Source organism: Aulonocara sp. 'chitande type north' Nkhata Bay, linkage group LG20 (genome assembly GCF_057382095.1).
Source record: "Aulonocara sp. 'chitande type north' Nkhata Bay isolate Kocher_YH1m ecotype deep benthic linkage group LG20, A_spYH_male_GT1.1, whole genome shotgun sequence".
In the NCBI taxonomy this organism is placed as follows: Eukaryota; Metazoa; Chordata; class Actinopteri; order Cichliformes; family Cichlidae; genus Aulonocara; species Aulonocara sp. 'chitande type north' Nkhata Bay.
This window is the reverse complement of record NC_141363.1, coordinates 26266247-26277635: the sequence shown is the minus strand read 5'-3', so window position 1 is coordinate 26277635 and position 11389 is coordinate 26266247. Positions and strand designations below refer to the sequence as shown.

The 11389-nt window shown below is 39.8% G+C and overlaps 1 protein-coding gene across 3 annotated transcripts; it reads right to left on the bottom strand.

The window, feature by feature from the left end:
* Positions 1–244: 244 nt before the first annotated feature.
* ccnt1 (cyclin T1) lies at positions 245–6759 on the bottom strand. 3 transcript variants are annotated; one of them, XM_086277945.1, is made up of 9 exons: positions 6485–6754; positions 5713–5794; positions 5498–5626; positions 5001–5061; positions 4405–4466; positions 4265–4320; positions 3853–4016; positions 3692–3762; positions 245–3606 (listed from the first exon to the last, which is right to left on the bottom strand). In XM_086277945.1, exons 1-9 carry the CDS (start codon positions 6655–6657, stop codon positions 2296–2298), a joined length of 2109 nt encoding a protein of 702 aa, XP_086134071.1. In that variant the 5' UTR covers positions 6658–6754; the 3' UTR covers positions 245–2295. The 3 variants fall into 3 exon arrangements, with proteins under 3 accessions (XP_086134071.1, XP_086134072.1, XP_086134070.1); XM_086277946.1 differs by having other exon boundaries at positions 4265–4310; positions 4404–4466; positions 6485–6726; XM_086277944.1 differs by having other exon boundaries at positions 4265–4466; positions 6485–6759.
* Between the last annotated feature and the right edge of the window lie 4630 nt (positions 6760–11389).

Here is an 11389-nt window from a genome sequence, read left to right as displayed (position 1 = left end):
AACTTTGACACACCATGCATTTACAAATGATGATATATCAAGTAGAGTAAGTGCAATTCCATCAGTTGCTCTACAATGCTTGTATTACCCCTCAAACATATTTTTTTTGCAAAATATAATGGGTAAAACTGGATCTTCTTTCAGGGCAGATCAAGCTCCTAGACCGCATTTGACACCCCTGGCATAGATTGATTCACCTATAAAATGCAATGTTATTGATGAGCCAAAAGCAGCACTTTCTTAAAATATTTTTTATTGACTTTGAGAATAAAGCAACCACATTATATCAAAAAAAAGAACAGTGTTCACATATTTTAAACGGGAAAAAAAAATCTCAAAACTTTTTCTTTTTCAGACCTGAGTGTCACTGAAAACACCAAGACATGAAAACACATGAAATTTATTGTAGCTATATGATTTTTGCATTGTTAGGTTGCATGAGTGTCGTCCGTTTTTTCTTACATATGGGTTTTAATATGAAATGTGTCCTTTTTGTGGCTTGTTCACAACAAAATGGTAATACTTAAAATGGAAGCTTTGCCCAGATTAAACAAAATGTTTCAAAAACAGTGGCAATTTCACACCAGAAAATCTATTAGTCTAACCATTATACACGTAACACTTTGTCAATTGCATTGTAGGCAAACCTACTGAGATAAATATTCAGTGCATTTACTGTTTCCCTGTTACAACCAAGAATAATAAAACCTCTGCTGCATGAGCAAGAAGCTTCTCTTTTCAAGCACATTTTCAAATATATGAAGGGGGTAAAATATACAGCTGGACGGCTGATTTGCTGTGCTACATTACTGTAAAATAAGAGCACTAATCCTAAACAATTAAGTTTTATGAATAGGCAATAACCTGCTTATCTTGCCAACAAAATCTGGGTATTGGCCTTCATGCTCAAGAAGTGGAGGTATATAAATAACCTGCTGGTCACATATGATTCTGTACAACCACAGAAAACATGCAAACATGTTTTTATGATGAATGATGGCATGTGGGCAGATAATAAAACAAACCAAAGTTAAATATCCACCAATTTAGTTTAGAGGAATGCACTCGAAAGACAAGTTTAACATGATTAAATCAGACCAGAGTGAAGTGACAGCTACACTAGGGTTTACACTTTTAAAACATCCCCACAATTAGATAAAAACAAATGAGCTATTAACTTTTATACTGTGTTAAAACTCTGTATACTGTGCTTATTAGGGTCTAGCAAATCTGGGAAAAAGTTTTTCCTGACATAATTTCTTGTCTTCTGAAAATTATACATTTCCATATATGATGCTTATTTCTTTGTCTTTGCATTTACCCGTGATCACCCCAAAAAAATGAACTCCTGAGGAAAAACAATAAGGAAAGAGAAATAGTCTAGATAGATGCTCTTTTTGTTGAATTTCCTTCATTGTGACCAAAGCGCACAGATGTTTCAACCGTTTGTGAACAGATGAATGTTCTTGCTATGAACTTAGTGTATCCATTCAAGAACCAAATATGAATATTTTACAACCATTTAAAACAATGACTGCAAGACTTAAACTTAAAGTGAAAAGTACAAGCTTTTCCTAATTTACATCCTTTTTTTTTTTTGCAAATTTGCAAATATAAAGGTTCCAATGTTTGTTTTAAACATTTTTTTTTTACATTTTTTCCTCAAATCACCAAATAGCACAGCAAATATAACATATACATGAGGGATGAAGCCATTTTTATGGCTCACAGAAAAAATAAAAATGGGAAAAATAAAATAAAGTAAAAAATATATCGAAAAGATGGCTTTGGAGACATGCACTCTAACTAGGCTGTACAGTCTTAAAGAAATGACCATCTGTTCCAAAAGAACAGAGGTTTAACCCTAAAAAAAGGTAGAAAAAGGGGACCTTTTTTCTTTTTTAAAATCATTTGATCAATAAATAACACCCTATAAAAACATTATAAAAAGAATCAGTAAGAAGACCAACCAGGTATGTCATGGAAATTTTTCCAAACAAATTGACATCCTCTAATTCCCGTCTTCTTGTCACATATCATTTGAATTTTTCAAAAAGAAAAAACAAAACACTATCTACACTTTCCCATGATTCTTCTTGTCTCACATTTTGCAAGTCCCATTATTGCCCCACGAGTACGCCATAAAATCCTTTGTTACCCCCAGTACATTTCTCTGCTGTCACACTGAAGACTATAAAATGTTGGGTGGCTGGAAAATATCATACAACACTTTATGTAACAAGATGATCAAGATGTCAAGTAAAATGTACATAATGTGGTTTCCTGATTAGAAACTTATTTGGGCAAAGGCGGCAGTGGGGGAGGCGGCTCCGTGGGCAGGGGAGGGGGCCTAGGGTTGTTTCCTCTGGAGCTGCTCGAGTACCGATAATCACCATACTGAGATCTGTAGTCAAACATAGACTGCTGGGACGGCTGCACACCCTGTGCACTCAGCAGTGAGTTTAGCATCTCAAAAGTGTCCTGGTACTCGTTGGACTGGGCTCCGCCAGCTGAACTGTGACCATTAGTGTCAGTTTTGTCGCTTTTGGAATGCGAATAGCTTCCTTGGTGGTGGGGGAGTCCCAGAGATGGAAGAATGTCAGAACCGTGCCCCAAAATTTGTCCAGAGGAGGAAGACAGGGGAGGTAACTGGTAGGGATTCCTAGACTTGCTCACTTTGGAGGGTGGGTGAGATCCTGCTGAAGGATCCTGGGAGTGTGTCCTCTTGCGTGAGGCAGACGAGGATGAGGACGAGGATGAGGAGCTTGTTCTAGAGGAGTCACTTGGTACTTTTTTGCTGCTTCCCAGCGTGCCGCTGGAACTAGATGAATGTTTGTGTGAAGAAGAAAGTGAGGCACTACTGGAAGAGGAATGGTGGTGGTGAGAGTGATGATAATGGTGATGGTGGTTAGAACGCTCCCTGTGCTTGTCCCTGCTTTTGCCATCCTCTCCTGAAGTCCCCCTCTGCTTGTCAGGCACTCGGATTTTGACTTTGATGTCTGGATCCTGGCCTCGACCACTGCTGCTGTGTCCACTGCTTCCTCCTGATCCTCCAGCAACTGGGAAGCGCATTTTTAGAGAGTCATGCCTCTCCTTCTCCAAGGGGATTTTAAGAATAATGGGTGATGGGTTGGACATGTCAGAGGAAGCGCTGGGTGGATGATGGTGATGCTGCTGCTTCTCCTTCCTCTGTTGCTGGCCAATGAGGGCCTGAGCTGCATTGGCATAATCTCTCTTTACGCTGGCCTCCATGTTCTCCAACTTTCTCTTTTGGGCAGCCAGGACGTCAGCATTCTTGGCACGGTACTCACTCAGCGACACCTTAGCTGGGGCGTGGACCTCATGGTTAGGCTGCTGCTGTGGTTGCTGTGACTGCTGCTCAGATCCACCTTGACCTTTACCACTCCAAGTCTGAGCACTGCCAGAAGCATTTGTGTCCTTGTCGCCCACTGATGAGGAAGAGGAGGCAGAAGGTGGAGCAGAGAGGCTCATCAGGCCTGCCACAGTACTCTCTGATGAAGCCATGGAAATCATGCTGATCATGGTGTCCCTCTGGTCACCCTCCTCCTGGACTTTTGGCTTGGCTTTTGGTGTCTGTCCGCCAGCCTGGAAGAAGAAAAAATTAAGTCAATGTCCACATTGAATCGGGAATTTTTAATAGCAAAAAGGAGAAGTTAAATTTGCGTTGTACCTTCCAGTTGCGAATTCGCTTCAGTCGGCTGGGTGTTTTCTCCAGGATTTGCAGGAACTCGTGTGTAAGTTCTGGAAGAGGAGGAAAAAAAAACAAACAAGTCAAATCAGCCCTTTTATTATCTAAACATTTTTTTCTTAAAGAGCATTTATTGCACATACCGTCCAGCAGCTCGAGGGTAACTGTAGGGTCAACATACTCCCACCAGTGTTTGCCATCTGTAGACACGGGGATCTCCCAGTTGGACCATTTGCAGGCGAGGTGGATGCACACACAGGCTACAACAGGCGGACTATACTGCAGGCAGAACGTTGTCAAGTGCAGGCTATATGGCATGATACGTCCAAGAAAAAAAGCAAACAGAGAAAGAGAAAACAGAAAATCAGTGTATTGAGCTTTAACAAACCACACACAAACTTTGGTGAATACCTAGCATTCACATAAGAAAGACACAACCCTGTGTGTGTGTGTGTGTGTGTGTGTGTGTGTGTGTGTGTGTGTGTGTGTGTGTGTGTGTGTGTGCATGTTTGAGAGAGAGAGAGAGAGAGAACTATGGGTGAACTCTGAGCATACCTGTTGGTGGCCATAAAGTATGATGTTTGGGCCAAATCCTTGCTTGCTGGAACAACAGCAGAACAAAGAGAAAAAAAATTTATAGACACAGCAAAAACTTGAAGATAAAATTGAGCAAAACCATAAAAATGATGCTCACCCCTGACAAGCTGAGTGCATTTGACAACATGTGTATGAGGATGATCGATGGTGATTTCAAAAGCTGTAATAGAAAGAGAAGAAAATGTAGGTAGACATTAATAAAAGAAATGCAAAATCAATGTATACTTATAATCCATATGGAATACAAATCCACTTCCCACTGGCAAAGATAACATTAACAAAGCCGCTGAAAACCAGAAAATTTGCATTGTGTTAAAAATCAAGTGGTGGGGAGTCAGAGTTGAGTGGAGTGTCACTTTTCATGGGAAAACATCCTGGACAACATGAAAATGTCAACACCTGAATATGAAAAAAAAATTAATGGCATGTAAGAAGGGGAAAAAAGTTGTTTTGAGGCTCCCTCTTTAAATGTCTTAAAAACACATAGGTGAAAAAGGTAAAATGTCAAAAGTTAGGGCTGATAAAAATGAAAAAGCTGAAACAGGAAATGTAAAAGTGGGTGATTCAGTTTTGAAGCATAAATATCACTTCCAGTGCTGCTTACTGCAAACTGTGAATTGAAATAAAACATGTTAACTATTCTTGTTCTCTGGGGGGGGAATTCAAGGGACCCAGTTCTTCCTTCCAAACTTACCCAAGGTCTGGAGAATTATGCTCTCAAGAATGACCAGGTCTTGGGCTTGTTGCAGGTAGGCCTGAGGTTGAGAGGACAGGCACGTTACTCACTGGGAGGCCGCCAATTGTTGAAAAACAAGAGCAACTGTACACGTTATGTGGCCGAGAATTTCTGACCATTTGTCTGAAAGGCTTTCTGGCATACATGTTTGTTGAAGAAGCCTCAGATATAAGTGATGAAAAGTGAAAGCTACATAGCAAGTACAGATGCTCGAGTTTTACAACTGCTAGACATCACATTGCCTGCATGACTCAAAACCTACACAGGCTAAGATGTATTTTGCCTTTTACTCTCTCAACCCATGTAATCAAGCAGCCTTAACAGCTCAGAACAAATACGTGACAGAGTAAATGTTCTCAGATTACATGCAAGAAGATTGCCATTTGCCTTATTGTAAGAATTTTTTTTCTGCTTCAAAAAAAACCTCCCTCGGACAATTGCAGTACAATACTTACATCACTGCGAATATCTGGTGAAGGGTCCTGGGGATTGAGGCAGGCATGGGCCACCTTGATGACATGCTCCAGCTTTCGAGGCTGCTCCTCTACCTTTGCTGCCAGGAACAGAGCAGCGGGTGCGATGACCTGGAAAGGGTCAGTGGAGATTTAAAAAGATGATTCACATTAAGTACAATCATTTCCATGATTCAAGCAAGAAAAGCATTACTTACATTTCTGTGAAATCTGGTGAAGGACTGGATCATGTAGAAGCGATGCATGTACACAATGGCTGTATTAATTGTAAGTTGAGAGCTGATACATGGCAGTTAAGGAAAAAAGGTAAACAGTGGGAGCAAATTACATAACATCTGTAATGACTGCATACTTTGAAAATGGGCTGGAATCGTCGGTATACGTGTGAAATAAAATAATTATAAAATAGTTATAAGGATAACTATAGGTTTAATATTGCTAATTAAGTATAAAAGTTAATGTTGATAAGCCTGTTATCGTAGCAGCCACAGAATAACAAAGTTAAACAACACTTTAGCCACCGGCTAGCTGGGATAAGACTCTTGATAACACACAAAGCGATGTTTTCTAAAACTAACACATCTAAAACACTTTTTCTGAAACATTCTACATTACTATATGTCTAAACGTGGCCCATCGTCCTTCTAATTTGCGTTTATTCGTTGATATTTACCAGTGGTGAAGCTAACGCTAACATGCTAACGTCCTGGAGGCCGCCGACTACACAGGCCTCTGCGGCCCAAGGGTTAGCCCACTACGCCGCTATCGCGTAACGCTTGTAAGCTCACGTACACCTTGTAAAACCAAATTCCACAGCGTTAAACAGAAGTGGAAGACAAAAACAAACGTGAAACCGTCGAACAAAAGACAACAACAAACTAACAAACACCAGCCACACTCCTTCTCCGAGCCGGCTCGGGAGAGAAGCTAAAGTTAGAGCGCTAACAAGAGCTCACGACAAAAGGATACACATTGAGCCGCTGTCCCATGTCCTGGAGGAGGTTCGCCGCCTGTTGTCTGTATGAGAGCTCCTTGTCGGGATCAAGTCCAGCTCGCCGAGATGGGCTGTTGTCGATCTGCTGCCGGGTGAAGTACCATTTGTTGTTACTGCTTGCGGGGAGAGAGCGAAACGAAGCCGCCATCACTGAGAAGGACGAGAGTTTAAAATTTCTGCGCGTCACAGGAACACACGTCACGCCGGGCGGCGACGTCAGCGCGCCTCGAGCGACGGTACAGCAGAGGTCTCCAAAGCGCAGAGGGGTCTCAAAACGTAACTTAAAGTCTCATACGATCTCTCTTGTTATTACGCTGTAACAGCCAAAAGCGAAATCTCCGGTAAGCTAGCTACAGCCTCTGTGCTCCATACACCGCACAGCTCAAGAGGTGAATCTCCTTGTCCTGCATCAGTATACGCCCACTTTTCTTCCTAGGTACTGACTAAAAGTGCACATACCTTTACTCATGGTGCTACCTTACCACAAGCCCCTTCCCAAACCCCGCCCCCTAGCTGTAAACGTCAAGTATGAATGGAATCTAATAACAATGTGAAACACAGTCTAAATCAAAAATTTAAAAGTGCTGCATTAATAAACTTGCTATTATCACTGATTTCGCAAAACCAGTACATTTAGGCACTTAGGCCCGCCCCCATGGGTGAGAAGTTTAACTCCACCATCTGGCACATAAGAGGAGAAGATAAGTTGCAAAAAATAGCTGAAGTAGGAAGTCTAATATTAAAGTTCTCAGTAAGAATCTTCAACTGAAACTTGTCATAAACAAGTCTCTAGGCTTGTGTGTCTGGGGTTTTACTTGCTTTTGAAAGCATGCTAACGCTGGGCAATAAATGGTGGCCAGTTATATGATTAGCCACGGTCACTGAGAGAGCTACGTTCCCTTCCATTTTCCCTCATATGCCTGTTTGGTCAGCCTCTAACATCACAGTCTTAGCCTATCTGTCCATAACCAAATAGTGCTATGTTAGAAAGTTCTATGCTAACGCTAAACTCGTCCCGACAGCCATGCTGTCCCAGATTTTTTTTTCCCGGGATTTTCCCTTCAGCACTAAAGACTTCTGCAGTACAAAAATCTGTGTATATGAGATGATGCTGTAGGAGGAATAACAATCTAGTTAATCACCTGACTTAATTGACACTTGACATGATCAAGCCAAATGACCAAAGAGGTTGATCATCTTCCTTGATTAATATGATTAACTACCCTTTAGTGGATGATGAGTGAAACTTCTCCTGAATAGGTGCTCAAAAGCTAAACGATATCATATCAGTCCTCCTCAATTTAATCAAAGTTTGCCCAACACAGCACACACACACATAAAACATATTAATGATTGTACATTAACATAAAACTGTTGTCGGAACCATACTGAATTTCACCAGAGAAGATTCAGTATGCTACATCAGTGTCTACTTTTTAAAATCATAGCCAAGTGACACTTCACTATCCCTACTAATTGATGTTATCTTGTTGTATCTCTGTTGTGGTCAGTGCTATCTTCTATGCTGTTGCATGCTGGGGCAGCGGGTCGAGGGTCACAGATGCCAACAGACTAAATAAACGGATCCACAAGGCCAGTAATGTTGTGAGGATGGAGCTGGACTCCGTTAGGGTGGTGTCTGAGAGGCAGATGTTGTCCAAGATAAAGACAATGTTGGATGATACCTCCCACCCACTCCACTCCATGACATGCTGGCTAGTCACAGAAGTACTTTCAGTGAGAGACTGAGATTACCAAAAAGCACCACTGACCGACACAGGAAATCATTCCTGCCTGTGGCCATCTCTCTGTACAACTCCTCCATCTAACACACTGTGAACCCTGCAATAGTTACACCCTTTTTACACGCGCTCTTTTCTACTCTGGAATATTCTTGTCAATTTTCTTGATATTTATTTATAATCACCTTTGTTAATCCTTGATATTTAGAACTGAGTGATAGTGCTATTTCTTAAATGTGTAAAATCTGTAAGATAATGTATTGTTTGGAGTTTAGTCTGTTACTGTTACTATTTTTTTTTTTTTACCATTTCTTCTTGGAGCAACTGTAACACACATAATTTCCTTAGGGATTAATAAAGTATTCTGATTCTGATTGTTTCAGGATGACCTGCCATTATCCAATGACACATCTGCTTTCCTGTATCTTTTGCTCGTTTCTCCTCCTCTTCTTTTCTCTAAACTGAGCACCTGATGGCTTTGAACTTTTCTTGCCCATCTTCCATTGGTTTTAATTTTGCACTCCAGTATGAACACCCATCCCCCAAACCAAGGTTCACCACAACATAACCTAATAGACCTACATCTTAGTTCACAGATGGGCGGTGTATTTCTGTTAACCTAACTCTACCTGGGTTAGTTTATATATATGTGTGTGTGTGTGTGTGTGTGTGTGTGTGTGTGTGTGTGTGTGTGAGAGTACATGTGTTTTAAGGGGTCACATAACAATTTTATTGCACACCACTATTTTGGAGCACATTGATACAAAAAAAGGTTTTATAAAAAAAAATCCCAAATTGAATCATTAAATGATGTAGATCAGGTTCCATTACAGCGTTTTCAGTCAGTGGTGAAAGATAAAATTGCTCCGTTTTTTATTTAAAATTAAATCTGGTAATTTGGCCAATATTCTTAAGGTTTTCCCCTTAATATAAAAGGTGAAAAGGTCAATTTTAACACATCAAAAACAAACCCCATATTTCCTGTTGAGAGGTCATCTGCAGCGTACCACTTTATTTTCTCTTTTATTATTTATTTATTTTTTTAATTTTTGTACCCACTTCTCTGCTAATATCCAGGCAGGGAATGCTGGGACCTCTTAATCCTTAATCCTCTTAATAAAAAACAGATGTGCTTGGTGACAGACTGAAAAGCCATGCAGGTGTCAAATAATTGACACGTTGTATTGTCACAGAGTACTAATGGTGAAAGCCCACTTCTGATTGTATTGTATTTGGGTGGTTGAGGCTGTCTCTGTCCCACAGCAGTTTTTGCTCCATATCAATACAGAGTTGTTCAGACTAATCACCCTCATTGTGTCATGAAACTTCAAGCGGGAGCGGCCTCTTTCTGTAGGTGTGAGGGGGGGTTTCAGTTGGTTAGGGCACATTAGCAGGAGTGATGAGGTGATCACCAGGAAGTTTAAAATACAGATAATTCTGAGTGGACATGATTTTTAACAGTGAGCACTAATTTACACAACAAAACTTATCAGTGAACCGCAGATATTGAACTGTTATTTTAAAAGTACATGCTACGAAAGTGTTAACGTTGACCTTGTTCATACTTTTTCTTCTCCTTTTGGTTTGTCGTCTTTAAACAGTTTGAAATGCAGCAGTAAAGCTTCTTGCTGGTTTTAGGGTCGAATCATTCCAATCACAGTTCTCTGCAGTGGCTTTCTGTATGTTTCATAATTGATTTTCAGATTTTTCCGATCACTTTTAAAACTTTTGATTTGTTTGCAAATTACAGCAGAAATGTTGCCCAAATGAGCCTTTATGTTGTTAAGAATTGTTGATTTTCTTCAAATGTCTGTAAAAATATCTTTTTAAAATCTTCCTTTTTGTTTTTTTATTGTGACTTATTGGGTTTCACTCATCTGGGTATTGATTTTTCATCATTCCTGTTACAACCGCTTTACTGCTTTTGTTTTTCAGACAGTGTTTATATTGTTATTTGAGGTTTTACAGTACAGCTAAAAACTCTAGAATGTGTTACTGCAGCAACATTTTATCAAAATGGGACAGAAATATTATTTTGTCATACTGCATCAATTGTAAGCTAGATGTTTTAAACCATTTTCCCTATCATAACATTGTTTGATATTATGGGAAGAAAGAAAATAAAGGGTAAAAATGACCCAAACTTCACTGAAACCAAACTTTTAATGAGTAAAGAATTGATCCTTTGATAATTGAACCTCTCCGGAGCTGTTTTAGATTAAAACCAGCTCAGAATGACTGTTTCATTTGTAAGATAGTCTGTTTTTAGACTGTAATATGACTAGTCACTTAATGTTAGGTGAAAAAAATATTCCCAGTAAAGCAGCAGCAGAATGTGCTTGATATAGGAAAGCATACAAAATGTTAAAACAGGAAAAACTGAAGAGACAAACTCAAACTGTACCTGTAATTCTTACTTGAAAGGTTATGGTAAATTATTATTACTTGCATTTTATAGTGCACCGAAAACTCACAAATGTTTTACTTTAGCAAAATTGAAATTAAATACTTTACATCGCCCGTGCGTTTAGCACTCAGACAAGGACTGTCGGCTGCTTTCTACGATGTGTGTCAGGCACCCCCTTTGGTGAAGCTATCTGACTCTAATCCCCGTGCTTCATCAGTGCCCACCAGGGGGTAATTACACTCGCAAAGCTCTTTGTCATTTGAATCAATACTCCAGATACACATTTGCCTTGTTCTGTTATCTCTGTGAAATATGAAGATAAACCTTACAATCATACAACTTCTAACTGGGGGTCTCTAACTGGCCTGACTCAAAAATAACATTTCTTAATGTTCACACACTTGGAGAGAAATATGAACACACAACTCCAGCCATATTTAAAGATAATAAACAACTGAGGAAAATACAAACTACACTTCGACAGAATGTGTTCTTTAGTACTAAAATGGTCCACACTGATGATCAAACTCCAGTAACAACAGTGATGAGACAAGGACGCAGGTATCAAAAAATTGAAAACAATTTATTTTAAATCACAAAATGTTATAAAATGGACAGATAACTGAAGCAGTGTATCAGTGATGCCCCAGCCCCCCTCCAAAAAACCCCCAATCAGACTATCTGATCAATCAAAAGTACAGTTAAACACACAGTGAGAACAAATTACAGTC

Bases quoted from the DNA above. Each gene is read 5' to 3' on its own strand.
- ccnt1 (XM_086277944.1), bottom strand. From the start codon at position 6,657: ATGGCGGCTTCGTTTCGCTCTCTCCCCGCAAGCAGTAACAACAAATGG. The intron at 5,627-5,712 runs GTAAGTAATGCT...GACCCTTTCCAG, and splicing joins TCACCAGATTTCACAGAAAT to GTCATCGCACCCGCTGCTCT. The intron at 3,763-3,852 runs GTATGTGCAATA...CTCCTCTTCCAG, and splicing joins TACCCTCGAGCTGCTGGACG to AACTTACACACGAGTTCCTG.